Source organism: Miscanthus floridulus, chromosome 7 (genome assembly GCF_019320115.1).
Source record: "Miscanthus floridulus cultivar M001 chromosome 7, ASM1932011v1, whole genome shotgun sequence".
Taxonomy (NCBI): domain Eukaryota; kingdom Viridiplantae; phylum Streptophyta; class Magnoliopsida; order Poales; family Poaceae; genus Miscanthus; species Miscanthus floridulus.
The window spans coordinates 40687744-40705553 of NC_089586.1; the positions used below are offsets into that span (position 1 = coordinate 40687744).

Genomic DNA, 17810 nt, shown 5'->3' on the forward strand with positions numbered 1-17810 from the left:
TGCTGAGTCAAGGGGCGGAAGACCGTGGTTGACAACACGAACAAGCTCGAGGAAGCCAGCACGCCGTATGTACGGCGCATAACGCTCGTCCCACTGGTGCGCCCTGGTGTGCGTGCGGGGCCTCAAAGGAGACAACTGACACCTCTGCGCCATTGTCACTCAAGATGTGTGCTCGGTGCTAGTCGTCATACTCCACTTCAAGAATGGGGTACAACGTGATGAGGACATCGCCACGCTGGACATATCGACGCCATGGTCTTTCCCAAGTTGCAATTCGCTTCCAACTCAGCTGCCACGTCGTCCTCGGATTCAGCAGACACGTCGTCACTGTTTCGGTCATAACTTCCTCATACGACATCAAAACGGGCCGTTCTTGGATGCGTTGGAAAGGGGACGACGATGCCGTCGTTTTGGATCTGGTCCCAGCTCCAAAAGGTCCGTGGATCATTCTGTGTGACCACGGCAAGGTGCTGCGTCACCTATTTGGGCCAACTTGGCCATGTATCGTGTCGGGCCTTAAGCCCAAGTTGTGGGCGCCCAACCCCTGGCCGTCCCTAACCCTAGGTCGAGTCTTAGACTATAAACATAGCCGTCGCCACTGCTACACAATTGGGTTTTGTTTAGAGTTTAGTTTTCCATCGAGAAACTGAATCGTTCATTGTAACTATGGTGACAAATCCTTTTACAGTGATCCAGGGCCCCCATTCTTGATCTCCTCCACTGTGTCGATTAGTCCTTTGGAACCGAGTTCTTGAATCCTTTATTGATATTCGCGTTATTCATATTTGCAATTTCAGATTGCGTGTTTTACCTTCTTCCTTGTGCTCTTCGATTCGCTTGCAGGAAAAGCCTTCTTAGCGAGGTCAATCAAGTTGTGCTTGGTTGATAACTAACGGAGCAGTGGTGTAACGGTTGCAGTGTTCGAGTCGTGTCTGATTTGAAGCCGGATCGCCAACATCGAGATCTCCACAAATCGAACTTACCAGCTACCTCTCGGAAGATCGGGCCTGTACTCATCAATTGGTATCAGATATTTCAGGTTTACCGCAAGGTATAATCTCGTTTGCCTTAGATTCATATTTGTTCATTACCTAGAGTCCACAAAAAGCCCAAAAATATTTCAATTTCCACTGTCCTATCGCCCTTTGTGCCTTTGCAATTTCGTTTCAGATTCGTGTTGTTGAGTTTGTGTCCGTGGTCGAGTCTTGTTGCTGGTTTAGGATTGTGTTCGTGGTCGTAGTTCAATCGCCCGTTGCTGTGATTTTGTTTTCCGCCGCTATCCCATCCACCGTTCCCAAACAACAAGTCGAAGCCACCACATTACTCGACTTGCCCCACTAGCCGCCTTGTGTAACTTCTCGCCGCCGCGCAAACCCTAGATAGGTTGCCAGCCGCTCTTATTTTGCCTGCATCGCAGCCCTCCTTACATCATCAGGCGAATACCTACTGCTGTGATCGGTGTTAGAGTTTAGGGACGCTTTGCCCTAACTGCCGTCGCCGTGTTGTGCCTCCCGGAAAACATACCTTGAGATACCTTCGGTAAAACAGGCATAACTTTTCGCTCGTTTATCAGAAAAATCTAAAATTTTTTGTGCAGCTTCTTGACACCATTTGGACCCGACCCAAACTCGGCTTCGCCCTGTTGGTTTCATCAGAATTGCCAAAAAAATTTGGGAAAATATAGAAAAAAAATTGTCAAAGTTTTTGCACGCTTTTCAGAGAACGTGCTGAATTTCTGTAGACCACATCCCACCTCAGTTGTAGGTGCCAATTTTTGTGGTTGCATCTTTTGTGATCCTTGTTCAGAGAAAAGTATAAAAAAATAGTAAAAAAAAGTTTGTTTCCTACTAGTGCCTTTTGGAAAAATCCGGGAAAAAATTCAGGAAAAAGGAGAAATCCGGGCTATTTGCTTGTTCTGTGAGTCTTTCGATCGTCCTTTGTTTTCACCTTGTTGCGCTACGTCTTGACACGTCTTAGCCAGCACCTGTGATTTGTACTTTGGATCCAGATTGAACAATCGCTACTCTGCACTCGTTAATTGCTAATCCTTGCTGTCATATTGTGTGCCTACCCATAGCTCCACATATTCTTCTGTCAGCACAGGTTCATCTTGCAACTGTTACCCACGCTCAACAACAGATTGCTTCGCCACTTTGGTTTTGCTCCTGTTTGGCGTTGGTAAGAATACAGGCAAGACGGTGGTAAGCCGCTTGTGATTTTACATTCCACTTTCACCACCACCACTTGTTTCCTTTTAGTTGATAGGGATAATACTTTGGTGTTGTCTTTTTCTATCTTCTAACCATGGCAGGAACTCCGACGGACTTCAATGAGTGCGTGTCCAAGGGCGAGCTTGCAACGTTCATGACTGAACAACGCAATCTTATGACCGAGCTGACGCGCAACGTGAACAATCTGGTCACCCGCATTGAACAGCTTGAGCAACGCCCTCCACCTTATCGTGCTGATGATGAAGATGCGTATGCTGACGGTGGTGCCCGTCGCCGCCTCAACTTCAATCGTCGCGGTATGGCAGGTAATAATCATGGTAATAATGATCCTTTTGCTAAAATTAAATTTAGTCTACCACCTTTTGCTGGTAATGTTGATCCAGAGGCATATTTAGATTGGGAGCTTGCTGTTCAACAAAAATTTGATTCTCATAATGTTCCTGCTGAGCATAGAGTTAGACTTGCTACTAGTGAGTTTACTAATTTTGCTTTGTTCTGGTGGAGTGATCTTTGCAATGCCAATAATGCTGCTGTTGTGCCTCAAACTTGGAATGTTTTAAAGCAACGTATGAAATCTCGTTTTGTTCCTCCTTATTACCAACGCGATTTACGTTTGAAACTACAAACTTTAAAACAAGGTGATAAAGGAGTAGAAGCATACTATCAAGAATTGCTTATTGGTTTAGCACGTTGTGGTATAAATGAAGATGATGATGATGCTAGTGCTAGATTTTTTGGTGGTTTAAACCATGATATACAGAACATACTTGATTATAAAGAATGGCGTAATTTTTCCCAATTGTATCATCTTGCTATTAAGGCCGAACGAGAAGTACAGGGACGCAAACAACACCAGCCTTTCAGGTCTAACAATGGGAGGAATTTTCAGCAGTGTTTCGAGCCGGAGACGCCCAAGCTTCCTGTTGCACCATAGCCATCTACACCTCCATTTTCTTCCGGGGTAAGTAAATTGTCTAATGTGCAGTTTCCACAGCTGAAGAAAGGTGGCACTCCGGGTGCTTCTACTAGCTCCTCTTCGTCCAGCTCTAAAATCATTTGCCACCGATGCAAAGGCATGGGACATGTCATGAAGGAATGCCCCAGTCGTCGCGCTTTCATTGCTACCGAGGATGGATATGTAAGTGCTAGTGATGTTGAAGATGATTTAGCCCTTGCTGCTAACATTGATGCAGATCCCATCAAGGGCGATCATGACAAGGAGGCCATCACCATTGACTCCGTGGCTACTGCCGCGGACTACCCTAGCCTTCTTGTGCAGCGTGTGTTGAGTACACGTGTGGGTCATGAAGAAGAGATGAAGATCCAATGCCACAATTTATTCCACATGTATCTCATTGTGCAGGGTTGTCGTGTTCTCACTATCATTGATAGCGGGAGTTGCAACAACTTGGTGAGTTCAGATTTGGTTGACAAGCTTGGCTTGACCACACGACAACATTCGTATCCATATAAACTTCAATGGTTCAATAATAGTGGTAAGACTAAGGTAACTAAATCAGCACGCATTAGCTTTTTCACAGGCTCTTATCATGATATTGCTGATTTTGATGTTGTCCCTATGCAAGCTTGTTCCATTTTGTTAGGTCGCCCATGGGAATTTGATAATGATGCTTTACACCATGGTAGAACTAATACATACACTATCATACATAAGGACAAGAAAATTACATTGCTGCCTTTGTCTCCTACGGATATTATTAAACATGCTAATGAGATAAAAAATAAACCTCCAATAGACATTGCTAAAAATAATGGGATTAAGTTAAAAGGAGGTGCTTTTCTTGCTACAACTCCTGCTACTGCTGAGTTATGTGATAATCCTGATGCACCATGTTATACTATATTTTGTCAACCTTTTATGTCTGGTGCATTGCCTGCTGTCACTAACATTTTGCATGAGTTCGCTGATGATGGGATGGAGTCGAGGACGACTCCAATTCTACAAGGAGGGGATGATGAGGACATCGTCAAGATGGAGTCGAGGACGACTCCAATTCGAGAAGGGGAGGATGATGAGGACATCGCCACGCTGGACACATCGACGCCATGGTCTTCCCCAAGTTGCAATTCGTTTTCAACTCAGCTGCCACATCGTCCTCGGATTCAGCAGACACGTCGTCACTGTTTCGGTCATAACTTCCTCATACGACATCGAAACGGGCCATTCTTGGATGCGTTGGAAAGGGGACGACGATGCCGTCGTTTTGGATCTGGTCCCAGCTCCAGAAGGTCCGTGGATCATTCTGTGTGACCACGGCAAGGTGCTGCATCACCTATTTGGGCCAACTTGGCCATGTATCGTGTCGGGCCTTAAGCCCAAGTTGTGGGCGCCCAACCCCTGGCCGTCCCCAACCCTAGGTCGAGTCTTAGACTATAAACACAGCCGCCGCCGCTGCTACACAATTGGGTTTTGTTTAGAGTTTAGTTTTCCATCGAGAAACTGAATCGTTCATTGTAACTGTGGTGACAAATCCTTTTACAGTGATCCAGGGCTCCGTTCTTGATCTCCTCCACTGTGTCGATTAGTCCTTTGAAACCGAGTTCTTGAATCCTTTATTGATATTCGCGTCATTCATATTTACAATTTCAGATTGCGTGTTTTACCTTCTTGCTTGTGCTCTTCGATTTGCTTGCAGGAAAAGCCTTCTTGGCGAGGTCAATCAAGTTGTGCTTGGTTGATAACCAACGGAGCAGTGGTGTAACGGTTGCATGGTTCGAGTCGTGTCTGATTTGAAGCCGGATCGCCAACATCGAGATCTCCACAAATCGAATTTACCGGCTACCTCTCGGAAGATCGGGCCTGTACTCATCACAACGAGTGCTGCGTGGGAGAAGCCATCCTGTTACGAATTGATAAACAAAACGTTAGAGTATTCAAATTAACAAAATTTAAATTAACATTAGTAAGTTCACAAACAAATCACTAACCTAACTATCATAAATCCCTAAACCCAAAATCCTAACTATACTAGATAATAAATACATAATCAATCCCTAAAATACCTAAACCCTTTTGGGTTTAGAGTAAACTAGTATCTATACCCAAAATCCCTAACTAAATAACTAACTATAAACTAAATAATAAATACATAAACAATCCCTAAACCCAAAATCCTAACTAAACTAGAACACACAACCTTAAACCTACGTAAATCACAAACAAATTCACTAACATAACTATCATAAATCAATACCAATCATAAAACCCTAACTATCCTTAATTACTAACTATCCTAAATCACTAATTATCCTAAATCAATAACAAAAAAAATGAAATCAACCCTAACTATCCTAAATTACTAACTATCCTAAATCACTAACTATCCTAAATCAATAATAATAAAAAATATGAAATCAACCCTAACTATACTAAATTACTAACTATCCTAAATCACTAATTATCCTAAATAAATAATAAGCAAAAAAATATGACATCGAGAGGAGGTACCTTAGGAGTGGGCGGCCTTGACGCGCCGGTGTTCGTGGCACGGCCGGCGCGGGCGCTGCGCGACGGGAGTGGCCGGGCGCGGCGTGGTCGAGCGGGCGAGGCCGAGCGAGCGCGGGTATGGCGTAGCCAAGCGGGCGCTGCGTGGCGGCTGACGGGCGACTGTAGGCGCTGGCGGCGGGCGGGCAGGTGCGTGCGGGCAGGCGGGCGGGCGGTATTTATTCGGCTCTGCCGCGCCATGGATCAGGGCGCGGCACTGCCGCGCCAAGATCGGTGGCGCAGCAAGAGATGTCACGTCACCGGTCACCGAAACCGGTCGTCGCCACGTCAGACCTCTGCTACGCCACCATGCATGGCACGGCACAGGTATTTGGCCGCGCTAGGGCAATAGGCGCGGCCAAAAGTGTTAGTTTTTTTTAAAAAACTACAGTGTTAGATTTAAAATTAGTTATCAAAAAGTGTTAAAATTAAAAAAAAAATCGAACAGATCATCTCCTGTTTACTTTTGTTATCTACTAACGATGGACTACACGTAAAGATTGATTCCTCACTTTATTTAATTTTAAATAAGAAAATTCTGTGAAAGATCTCCGATCCATTGATTCTTCCCTTTATTTTAAAGAAGAAACTCTGAAACTTCTCCATTCAAACTTGGCAGTTTACTCGGTTCTCGTGGAACTGAAGTGTTGTAGTGTATCCTTGAAATTTCTGTAAAATTTGCCCATCCTTCCTTGATTGCTGAACCTTTCTCTCAGACAGGTCGAAGTCCTAGTTTGGATACGAAACCAAAGGAGTTGGCTCCAATCACCTTTCGAAAAGTAGGTAATGAAAGGGCGATCAACGGGATATCATATGAAAAAGGACTCATTCAAAAAAAAAAATGAAAAAGAGATTATTCCCCGCAAAAGGAGAGGCTCCATGGAAAGGCTATTGCAAGGAAAAGATAAAGAGAGTTCTCTCAAAGCACCATAGGCTTTGTGTACAGATTACTCCCCGCAAAAGATGAGCTTTGTGTACAAATTTGACCGTGGGCTTTATATTTTCTCGATTACACAAAAGATTTGCGTGTTTTTGTATTAAGTGGGGAGAATTTGATTACAGGGGTTGGGGGGCTTTAGAAATTTCCATTAAGCAAATGCCCTCCCTAAAGTTACACTCGACTACCGTATTACTCGTTGAAGAAGACAACCTAGGCTCTTCGCGCTTGATGAGCTTGAGCAGGTCGGGCACCTAAGTGCTTGCTCCGCGGAAGCACCTTGCTCCATGGGCTTTATATTGATTTATTAGTTATGGATTCAGCGTGGAAAGGTGAAGGCGCTGGGGAAAATCAAATTCTTCTTCTGGCTTTGTCTCATAAACGAATATGGACTGCGGAGCGGCGATGTCGGCATGGATTGCAAGATGAGGACGCCTGCACATTCTGTGACCAGCACGCAGAGACGGTCAGCCACTTGCTACTGGGATGCCCTGTCAGCAGGCAGCTGTGGTTCTTAATCGCAGGGCTTCCGTGCACTGTCTGTAAGACTCCTATTTCCACTGTGCTTAATGAAATAATACTGGCAAAATGCCTGTTCGAGAAAAAAATTCAGCGTGGAAAGCGTATACTAATCCACGCATTCCATATATCTAAAGCCCATTTCGTCATGTACAGATAACCAACCAATAAATGGGTAAAACTGATTTACGTTATTCGATCAAACCTGACAGCTTCAGACCATTTGGTGTCTTGCTATTACAGCATCCAATCATAGATGCTGACGATATATTAACAAGATCTATCACTTGATGCTTCTAAAAGGATTACAGGTTGCAAGCTGATGAACGTTGCTTGCATTGGTTTTTATGCCTGTGGTTGCTGGTCGTTTGTTTCTAGTAGTATGTGGCGACGGCGGGATTCCTCGCATCTAGCTCTGATGCCACTTGCCAGTCGCGAGAAGCGAGGAAGGCCGTCGCCGAGCTCTGGCGAGCGCCGAGAACAACTCAACGCGAAGTCTGGACACAGGTTTTGGTGCTGCAAAGCGCAACGTTTTCTGATGCATTGTATTCTATTTATTGGAAGCAAAAAAAATCATGCCGAGCAAAGCGCGCACGACGCAAGGAGTGTGCGCGTCCATCCCCACGCACTGCATCGCCGGCCATTGCTGCATGCTCCAGTTCGTGGCTGAGCAAGTCCCAGGCCACGACGTCCTAAGCGCGTGGAGTCCACAAGCCGGATCCTGCGCGCATGCTGCTGGATAAGGGAAACATGCAAACTAACTATATTTAGCACATAGGAGTATCTAACAATTCTCCTCCTACTCTACATTGTAAACACCAAGCTTGGAACGTAGTTCTCAGAAACGTTCACGCCCCAGAGCTTTGGTGAGGATGTCCGCCAGCTGCTCCACCGTCCTAATGGACTGAAGCTGAACCCTGTTCTCCTCGACACATTCATGAATATAATGAAATCTGACGTCGATGTGCTTACTTCGGTCGTGGAACACTGGATTCCTGCTGAGTGCGATGGCAGACTGATTGTCGATCTTCAGTGAGACGGTGCCTGCCTCCTCGCCTTTGAGCTCTGCAAGAAGGCGTGCGAGCCATACTCCCTGGCAAGAGGCAGTAGCTGCAGCTATGTATTTTGCCTCACATGAGGACAAAGCCACAACGCGCTGCTTCTGTGATTGCCATGTTATCACGTTGTCGCCAAGGAAGTAGACGACTCCGGTTGTGCTCTTGCGAGTATCAATGTCGCCGGCCAAGTCACTGTCGCTGTAGCCGACGAGCTGTGCCTCCTTCTTCCTCTCATAATGACAGCCAAAATGCAGAGTGCCGGCAATGTACCTGAGCACCCTTTTTACTGCAACCATGTGCTCGGTGGTGGGTTTCTCCATGAACCGGCTGATGTATCCCACCGAGTACGCGAGGTCTGGCCTTGAGTTCACCAGGTAGCGGAGGGAGCCGATGATGCTGCGGTACATGGTTGGATCAACAGATGGAGCAGAACTTGACTTACTGAGCTTCAGTCGTGGCTCCATGGGGGTGTGGCTTGGATTGCATCCAGCCAAACCAGCATTCTCCAGTATCTTCGCCGCATACGCGCTCTGGCTGATGGTGATACCGGCCTCGGTCTGGGACACCTCTAGACCCAGGTAGTAATGAAGCAGGCCGAGATCACTCATCATGAATGTTGCCTTCATCTCCTCCTTGAACTTGTTGATGTTGGTGGTGTTTGCGCCAGTGATCACCAGATCATCAACATAGACGCCGACGACCAGCCGGCGGTCGCCCGTTCCACGCAGGTACACAGCGTGCTCGGAGGTGCTCCTCTGGAACCCCAACTCGATCAGTGATGAATCAAGCTTAGCATACCAGGCACAAGGGGCTTGGCGCAGGCCGTAGAGTGCCTTCACCAGGCGCAGGACCTTGTGCTCGTGGCCGCGCAGTACGAACCCCGGTGGCTACTCGACATAGACCTGCTCCTAGAGTATGCCATTCAAGAACACGGACTTGACGTCCATATGGTGCACTGCCCAGCCTCGTGAGGCGGCGTGAGCAAGCAGCAACCGTACGGACTCAAGCCGCGCCACCGGAGCGAAAACCTCTTCGAAATCAATTCCTTGCTGCTGCACGTACCCTTTGGCGACGAGACGAGCCTTGTGCTTGGTGATCACGCCCGTCGCGTCCTTCTTGGTCTTGTAGACCCATTTCAACCCAATCGGCTTCACACCTGGGGGAGTTTGGACCAACTCCCATGTACCGCTTGCCTCGATGGATGTCATCTCATCCAACATCGCGTGGTGCCAATGTTCATGACGCAGCGCCTCCTAGAACGATGATGGCTCGGCGTCGCTTGCCAGCATCAAGTGCTCCTCTAGGTCCCGTGTTGCGAACCCAGGCGGAGTTGCATGCCCGATGATGTTGTCGATGTGGCGAAAACGGAGGGGCGCATCGTCGTCGTGGTCAGCGTCCAACAGTTCGCTGGCTCCAGTTCCAGGCGGCGACGCGAACTCGATGTCCTGATGTGGCACCGGGCTCGACGTCATGAACGCAGGGGCACTGGTCGTGGGAGTCGCCGTGGACATGTCCACGGCTGATGACGGCGTCGATGCTGAGGGTGTAGGCGAAGCAGTTCCTGACGTCGAGGGCGTAGCTGCTGCTGTTGTAGTAGTGGTGATCACCACTGGCTCCAGGGGCTTGGATTCCTCGATGACAAAGCCACCAGGATTGATGTCATGGTCAGCGGTCCATGCCCACTGCGCCGCTTTGTCAAAGATGATGTCGCGGCTGATGTGGACACGCTGGGTCAATGGATCGTAGACCCGATACGCCTTGGAGTCGGGTTCGTAGCCGACGAAGATCATGCGCCGGCTGCGATCATCCAATTTCTTCTGGTTCGGTGTGGTCACCTTGACATGGGCGACACACCCGAACGTGCGGAGGTGGTGCACCGCCGGCGCGCTCCCTGTCCACAGCTCGTACGACGTCTTTCTCCCGATGGCCTTGCAGGAGGACCGGTTCAGGAGATACACAGTTGTCACCATGGCCTCCCCCCAGAACACGCCAGGGAGAGCCTTGGCCTTCAACATGCTGCGCGCCGTGCCTACGATGGTCTGGTTACGACGCTCCACGACGCCGTTCTGTTGGGGCGAGTACGGCGCTGTGAGCTCGCGTCGGACCCCAGATGAGCGCAGTAGTTGGTGAAGTCTGCCACGGCGAACTCGCCCCCACAATCGATACGTAGGGCGATCAATTTCTTCCTGGACTTGCGTTCAGCTGCGGCTTGGATGTTCTTGATGGCGGCGGCGGCAGCATCCTTGCTCGGCAACAGGGGCGATCCACATGTAGCGTGAGTAATCATCGACAAGCAAAAGAAAGTATCGGTTGCCACTCGGTGTTGGAGGTGTGATGGGGCCGCAGATGTCACCGTGAAGAAGCTGCAACACCTCGGTCGAAAGCCCGAGCGCCTTCTGTGGGAACGGCGCCCGACGCTGCTTGCCGGCGAGACACGCCTCGTAGACCTGCTCAACCTATCTGAGCAGGGGCAGGCCACGGACCAGCCCTTCGCGCGCCATCTTCCGGAGCGCGGCGAAGTTGATGTGGCCGAACCGTGCATGCCACGTCCAGGCTACATCGTCGTGGCGCGTGGCCAGGCAGACTGCCCGTGCTATGGTGACGTCGAGCACGTACAGTTGGCCTGGACTCCGTGGGATCCTCGCGAGCAGGCGGCGCTCCTCATCCCGTACACGCATCACGCCTTCCTCCACGAGCACTTGGAAGCCACCTTCGTCGAGCTGGCCGATGGAGATGATGTTGGCGGTGAGGCGCGACAGATAGTAGACGTTGGGGAGCGATCGGTGCTCCCCGTTCTTGTAGGTGAAAAGCACGGTGCCGCTCCCTTCGATCCGCGCGATGGAGCCGTCGCCGAACTTGACGGGGCCGATGACGCCGGTGCCGAGGTCGGCGAAGGCAGCCTTGGACCTGGACATGTGATTGGAGGCGTCGGTGTCCATGATCCATCACTTCGGATACGGATCTGTGTCGGAGTCGAGTGCGGCGAACACCTTGCGCTCGATGAGGTGCAAGACGTGGGTCAGCGCCGGTGCGGGAGCTTGGTGTGGCGCCGGTGGCGGAACTTGTGACAACGCGTCGGATGGGAACGAGGCGATGGCCATCATGAGCGTGGCCTCCTCCTCTTGGGCCAGGTGGGCCTGCTGCTGTGCCGGCTCCTCCTTCTTATTGCTACGGCAATCACGGGCCCAGTGACCCTTCTTGCCGCAGCGTGGACATGGGTCCTCCGGAGGGGCACGGCCTGAGTTCGCACCGTTCCGAGAGTCACCGCTGTCGACGGTGCCACGACCGCGGCCTCGGCCACGGCCTTTTCCCCGACCGCCGGAGCCAGAGCCACGCCGGCGGGACTCCGTGCCCTTGTACTTTTCGGCCCACTGTTCCTCAGTGAGAAGCAGCTTGCCGCTCGCGGTGTGCGTCGGGGCGGGTTCGACATCGTCGGCCGCCTTGAGCCTTCCGGTCACCTCTTCAATCGACAGCTGAGAGATGTCAAGCAAGGTTTCGATTGAAATTATGAGCTGCTTGTACCGCGGGCGGACGACGCACAGATACTTGGCCACCACTTTCTCATCGGGCTCTGGGTCACCGAGAGTTGCCAGACGTTGCACGATCCCCGTCAGGCGTAGAGCGAAGTCTTCGATGGGCTCGCCTTCTCGGAGTGCGATGGATTCATACTTGGCGCGAAGGGTTTGCGCCGTTGCCTTCCGCACCCGGTCATCGCCGATGCGGAGGGTCTTGATGGCCTCCCAGGCCTCCTTTGCGGACTCCTTGGCCACCAGGATGGGGACCATCTCTGTCGGGACACCGCTGCAAATCGCGTCGAGCGCGCTGCGGTCGTCGTCGTAGTCCGCGTCGTCGAACTCGACGGCGTCCCACAGATGGCGGGCCTGCATCTTCAACCTCATGCGGAGCGACCACTCGTGGTAGTTCGTTCGCGTCAGCTGCGGCCAGTTGCCGGAGCTGCTGCCCTCTCGCATGATCCGCTCAATGACGACTTCCCGCGGACGGCGTGTGTCGCGGGTGCGCGAACGGCGTGCGCCGTGCGTGCGCGAACGGCAAGGGGGAGAGTGAGTCGGTGAAGGCATGCGTTTCGGCGTCTTGTTGCTGGAGCCGCTGGAACCGTCGACCGTCTTCTTGGAGTCATCCTTCTTGCCGGCCAGTGAACGGCCACGAGGTCTCGTCGGAGACACCATGGCGACGGCGGGATTCCTCGCACCTAGCTCTGATACCACTTGCCAGTCATGAGAAGCGAGGAAGGCCGTCGCCGAGCTCCGGCGAGCGCCGAGGGCGAACGAGAACACAAGAGCGAAAAACTCAACGCGAAGTCTGGACATAGGTTTTGGTGCTGCAAAGCGCAGCGTTTTCTTATGCATTGTATTCTATTTATTGGAAGAAAAAAAATCATGCCGAGCAAAGCGCGCACGACGCAAGGAGTGTGCGCGTCCATCCCCACGCACTGCATCGCCGGCCATTGCTGCATGCTCCAGTTCGTGGCTGAGCGAGTCTCAGGCCACGACGTCCTAAGCGCGCGGAGTCCACAAGCCGGATCCTGCACGCATGCTGCCGGATAAGGGAAACATGCAAACTAACTATATTTAGCACATAGGAGTATCTAACAGTTTTTGTATGAGTGGTATTGGTGTGAGTGGTGTTTTTTTACTCAAGTTTGGGTCCTTCTGGACTCGTGTACATTTTTTTTCTACCTTAATTAAATGATGCGTAGCTCTCCTGCGTGGTTCGAGAAAAAAAAAGGTCACACTATTCTTCAGCGAAGAAGTTGGGTTCTGCTGGCTTCTGTAACAACAGCCTTGAAGACACTCTTTCCAGCAAACGGCCCTTTCGGGCAGCGTTTCTCCGTAAGATCCGTACCATGTTGGAAGCGAAATGGGCAGCGTAGAGCGCCGCGCCAAGACTGGGAGAACTAGAGGCGTCAGTCACGATTGCTGCTTGGAACATCCTTTCCTTCTCATGCAGGCTATCCTCCAGCTTCCTTCTGCAATACCTGTGCCAAGCTGCCTGTATGAAGCAAGCAGCCCACGTACGCCATTGCTGGGAGTAAAATCTGAAGGTGTGCCGGAGCTGCTTGCTGTGGAGCCTCCTGTACTGGTTGGCCACAAACTTCAGGTGATGAGCCCTCAAGGCGAAACCTTCGAGCTCCGACAGCGTCTTCACCGTCCTGGTTGAGCTGGGAAGGTTTGAGCCCGAAGCAGGATCCAGAGCCCATGTGAGGAGCTCTTCGCCGCAGAAATCGCCGCCTTGGAGAACATTGGAGTTGAAGAAGCCCGTTCGCCCACCGTCTGTTGTCATGCTTTCAAGTCTCCCTCTCATGATGAAGAACATCTCGTTGACTGGGTCGCCTTCGCGAATGATGCAGCTTCCTTCTGTGTACAGCATGGGTTTTACACGATCACACATGGTGTCTAAGAGCTGATCGTCCATGTTTTCGAACATTGGAACCTGCAACACCAGATGGAATTAATGTCAATTAACTAAATTAATTTCTTTGGTCGATGATACATATTATCTAGTTATATTCTAAACGCTAAATGTTAAATGGGAAATGCGGCCGATTAAATGGAAATTGATATACCACTGTGTAACGTTTAAATGGTGTGTAAATCATGTAGCCATTGTCATCGGAATCATGATGGGTTTGAGTCTCACGTATTGAATTTGACAAAGATCAAAGCAATTCCTTATGACTATCAATAAATAAAGCTTAAAGGTATAGGGAAGTAGTACCCTCATGAGAAGTGATAGACAAAGATGACGCTTTATATCCCTCCTGAGATCCTTAGGAAGATTTATAAGAAGACCCTCTTCATCCACACCTTGTGTTTCTTGCCATCTATATTGATCATGACGCAATATTCGTTGCTTGATATGCTCTGGAAGTAATCTGTATGCCATCCATTGCTCTGTGTCACGTCTTATCACTCTCATTTCCTCTATATACCCATAGGCTGATTGTAAATAGGTCTGCAACAATTCAATCCAACCAAGAAAAAGAAAATAAATTTGGAAAAATATGATCAGGTCAAAAATCATCACTAGTTATATAATTCAACATGTTGTCCAGACTTACTCCTTAAACAATGACCTCTTGCATATAGCTAGCATAAGTACAACGAAGTCAAAACATACGGAATCATTTTAAGGATAAATCTCTATGGCCAATTCTTATAGAGAAATGGGTTTTCATAGCTAGCTCATTCAGGATTGTATCAAAAATGTCACTTGAATTTCTTGCAAACAATGAAACAAAGATCTTAAAGTTGATTTAGTCCATGCTATTTTGATAAGAGTTAGATAATAGCCAAGCTGGTACCGGTATCAATTAGATTAGAGGCAACAAACATGATTATGTTGTCCAGCATAAGGCCATGAGATTCTTTATAAAGGTCTTGGAAGGCTAGAATCCCGAAGGATGAGCCTACTAGGAGCGACATCATCTCTAGACAGCAAATACAGAGCTACATAACATCTACTTTAAATAAATTGACACTTAATCTAAAAGCACAGATAACAATAAAATTTCATAAATGTTTAAAAGTTAAAACTGTACCTGCACATTTCCTATAAGGAGAGCAAACAAAACTAAACCTGACATTGAGACAAAAACAGCAAACAGATTCTCCCATATGTAAGTGCTTGTTTTAAGGTTTTGACCATAGGAACTGCAATACAAATGGCAACACATAAGTACAAGTCCCAGGGCATTAGTCTTTGGTGGTGGTGTGTGTGTGGGTTGGTGGTGTACCATAGATTTTGTAGCCCCCACCAAAAGCAGTAGAATAATTTTTCGAAGAAATCTGTTGATTGTGAAACATTCTGGAGAACTGGTAGATAAATTCCAAAGATTGGATCTACATCAGCACCGCCATTTGTTGAGCAAGCATCTTGTAAGAAAGTATTGTTTCCAAATGCAGTACTTCCACAATATAGAGTTGCCAGATCACAACCATCCTGGTTATTACAAGCTTCTCTCCAACAGGTGTCTTCTCGTTGTATGGCAAGAATGTACCAAAGAGCCCCAAGGACCTGTAAGAAGTCAATGCATCGGTTAGTACTATCTTGGTCATGCACAATGTGATATGTAGCAAGATTAATTGTGTTAATCTATCTTGAGGCTTAGCCTGTGTGAATCGAGAAAAGAATGAATAGTTTCAGATGAAAACCCTTTTTAATGAAGAGAGAAAACACTGTTCGCTTTGCTAAAAAGACAATTATTGTTGGTTGATTTGTTGTGAGAGAAAAACACTGTTCCTTCGCTGAAAAAGTACGGCTTATAAGACAAGCGAACAAAATATGAAATTACGAGTAGGTTGCAATTATTTAATTTAATTGTGCCTGCCAAGATTTGACATCGAGACCTCTAGCATGCCGTAGTTCAGCCCAAAGACTAAGATGATAAGAAAAAAAAAGGTGTATAGATCACTTATATTTCAACAGTATTGATAAATGATTAGAGGACTTACATGACTAGCAAGTATGTAAACTAGAAGGTTAAAGGCAGCACCCGGCCATGCCGTATCCATTACTGTACCAGCTGATCTCGTGATTTCAAGGTAGAGTGGTATTATTCTGGTCAGTCGGGGCACATATTGGAACAAGATTATGAACATCAATATGTTTTTTGCGGTCATAATCTTTGAACCTTGGAGACGTGGCCGCACTAACCACACAAAAACCTGATAGAAAACATCAAGGTCAAGTGCAGAGTTAAGACATCCTGATATCCTTAAAATTGTGGAATCAATCTTCTGTGTTTTAGTAATAGTAAGTATAAGACCATCAGAACTGAAAGATAGGGTACCTGAGGAAGGGGAAGAATAGCTAAGATATCAATCAGAAAATATGTCGATAGATACCGCTTTGCTATTGCCAACATGTTATCAACCAAGACACCGCGACCAAGCGCTCTAGAAGATGAGGGAGCTGCGAAGCCTGTCCTGAACTGGAATATTACGCGAAGTAAATAGAAGATATCGGTGAGAGAGCGCAGGATGCTAGCTATCTTTTGAAGATTGTCATCCAGATACAGGCAGCTGTTGTCGCCATCGATCGCCGGGGCATAGAAGAAGAGCGAGTCCACGGAGACTGAAACAAGGCATGATATCACAAATATCTTGTTCCATTTCTGTAGAAATGGCCCCAGAGGATCAAGAACTCTTGCGCTGGGCTTCATTTCTTTCTTTCCTTTTTACAGCGCAGGATGCTAGCACTAGCAGGTTACAATGTCATCCGATCCAATGAACTGCTCTGATCTCCAGTTCTGAAACCCTGCACGTGCTGCACACGAAATTTAGTTGTCAGAGTAAGACATTTCGACAAAGATCGATCACCAATCGAAACTTGGGGATTCAGTCCACTCCAGTGTGAACTTGATAGAGCTGACAGACACAAAAGATTGCATTGCAATGCATGAATGCAGGATAGGATCAGAGAAGCTTACCCCCCGCAGTCGCAATGACAGTGCCATTGGTTCCTCACTTCCGGCGGCAAGGCAGAAACAGTTACTCCATTCGTGAAGCTTACGCCTCTCTGAATGACAATCACCTGCCAAAGTGCCAATCGCCGACGTACGGAGAACAAAACCTCGAAAGAATCAGCTTTTCTTTCGAGGAGGCGTGGCGGCCGAGGTGGCGGAGTTGGGAACGACGGAGCAGGGACGTGGATGTGGACATTTACAAAGGACAAGGGTCGACGAGGTGGCGGAGAAGACCAAGCTCAACGGACAGCCTTGGATAGTCTGCTTCGCCGTGCATGCTGGACTCCTGGACTCGATTTGATTGGGTCAGCCGGCGCCAGCAAACCGCGTTCTGTTCGCTTGCTCGTACTATCGCGGATTTTTCTCTCACACCAAACCAGTCAGCAGTAAATAATTCATAATTATTTACGACGAAACGAACAAGCTGCCGAGGGTTTCCAGCTTCTCCTGCTCACTTGGCTCTGCTGTCCACTGGACACGGAACAGAATGGCTAATAAATAGCGTCTGATGTTGACAGTAGCGGACCAAGAACGGAGCCTGAACTCCTTTTCTTTATTTCTGTCGTCAAATAAGCTGATAACACGGTAAGATTTGATAAAACATATGATTGTTCACACGACATAAGAGATAGTATTTTGAAAGACATGTAATTTAGAACAGTCATTGTTCTGGCCAAAATTCAAATGATTGTTCACATGGCATGAGATAGTAGGTACAAGATATAAGACATGACATTGAAAATGAATCTAGGTACTCCAGTTTTTTTTTTTTGGAATAGAAAATACAGCACGGGAGAGCCCCCACTGTAGACATTATTATATTAAACAGAAACAAAGGCGGTACAAAGAAGCCTTGGAATAGGGATGAAAACGGTACGGATATTTTCCGACCGCATTCGAAACCGAATCCATTTAGAGGGATTGAGATATGTCCGTATCCGAGTCTGGATATCCAACATCCGATACCGTATCCGTATCCGAATACTCAAATCGCATATTTATGATGTCGATATCCAATCGTATCATATCCGACATAGTTGACACTATCCGTATTCGAATCCGAATCCGGACAGAA

The 17810-nt window shown here is 48.2% G+C and overlaps 2 protein-coding genes across 2 annotated transcripts; both read right to left on the reverse strand.

Moving 5' to 3' along the window:
* Positions 1-10706: 10706 nt before the first annotated feature.
* On the reverse strand, positions 10707-11189 carry LOC136465405 (uncharacterized). The gene has a single exon (XM_066464152.1). The coding sequence runs from the start codon at positions 11187-11189 to the stop codon at positions 10707-10709; it is 483 nt and encodes a 160-aa protein (XP_066320249.1).
* A 1813-nt stretch (positions 11190-13002) lies between these two features.
* LOC136463094 (cyclic nucleotide-gated ion channel 1-like) lies at positions 13003-16432 on the reverse strand. Its single transcript, XM_066462127.1, has 6 exons — positions 16061-16432; positions 15723-15935; positions 15005-15285; positions 14810-14921; positions 13987-14223; positions 13003-13701 (listed from the first exon to the last, which is right to left on the reverse strand). Exons 1-6 carry the CDS (start codon positions 16430-16432, stop codon positions 13003-13005), a joined length of 1914 nt encoding a protein of 637 aa, XP_066318224.1.
* Between the last annotated feature and the right edge of the window lie 1378 nt (positions 16433-17810).

Excerpts from the sequence above, each read along its gene's own strand:
- LOC136465405 (XM_066464152.1), bottom strand. The coding sequence starts at position 11,189 with ATGGACACCGACGCCTCCAATCACATGTCCAGGTCCAAGGCTGCCTTC.
- LOC136463094 (XM_066462127.1), bottom strand. The coding sequence starts at position 16,432 with ATGAAGCCCAGCGCAAGAGTTCTTGATCCTCTGGGGCCATTTCTACAG. Across the intron at positions 14,922-15,004 it reads TGGGGGCTACAAAATCTATG|TTCCTATGGTCAAAACCTTA; the intron begins GTACACCACCAA and ends TTTGTATTGCAG. Across the intron at positions 13,702-13,986 it reads GTCTATCACTTCTCATGAGG|GTTCCAATGTTCGAAAACAT; the intron begins GTACTACTTCCC and ends CTGGTGTTGCAG.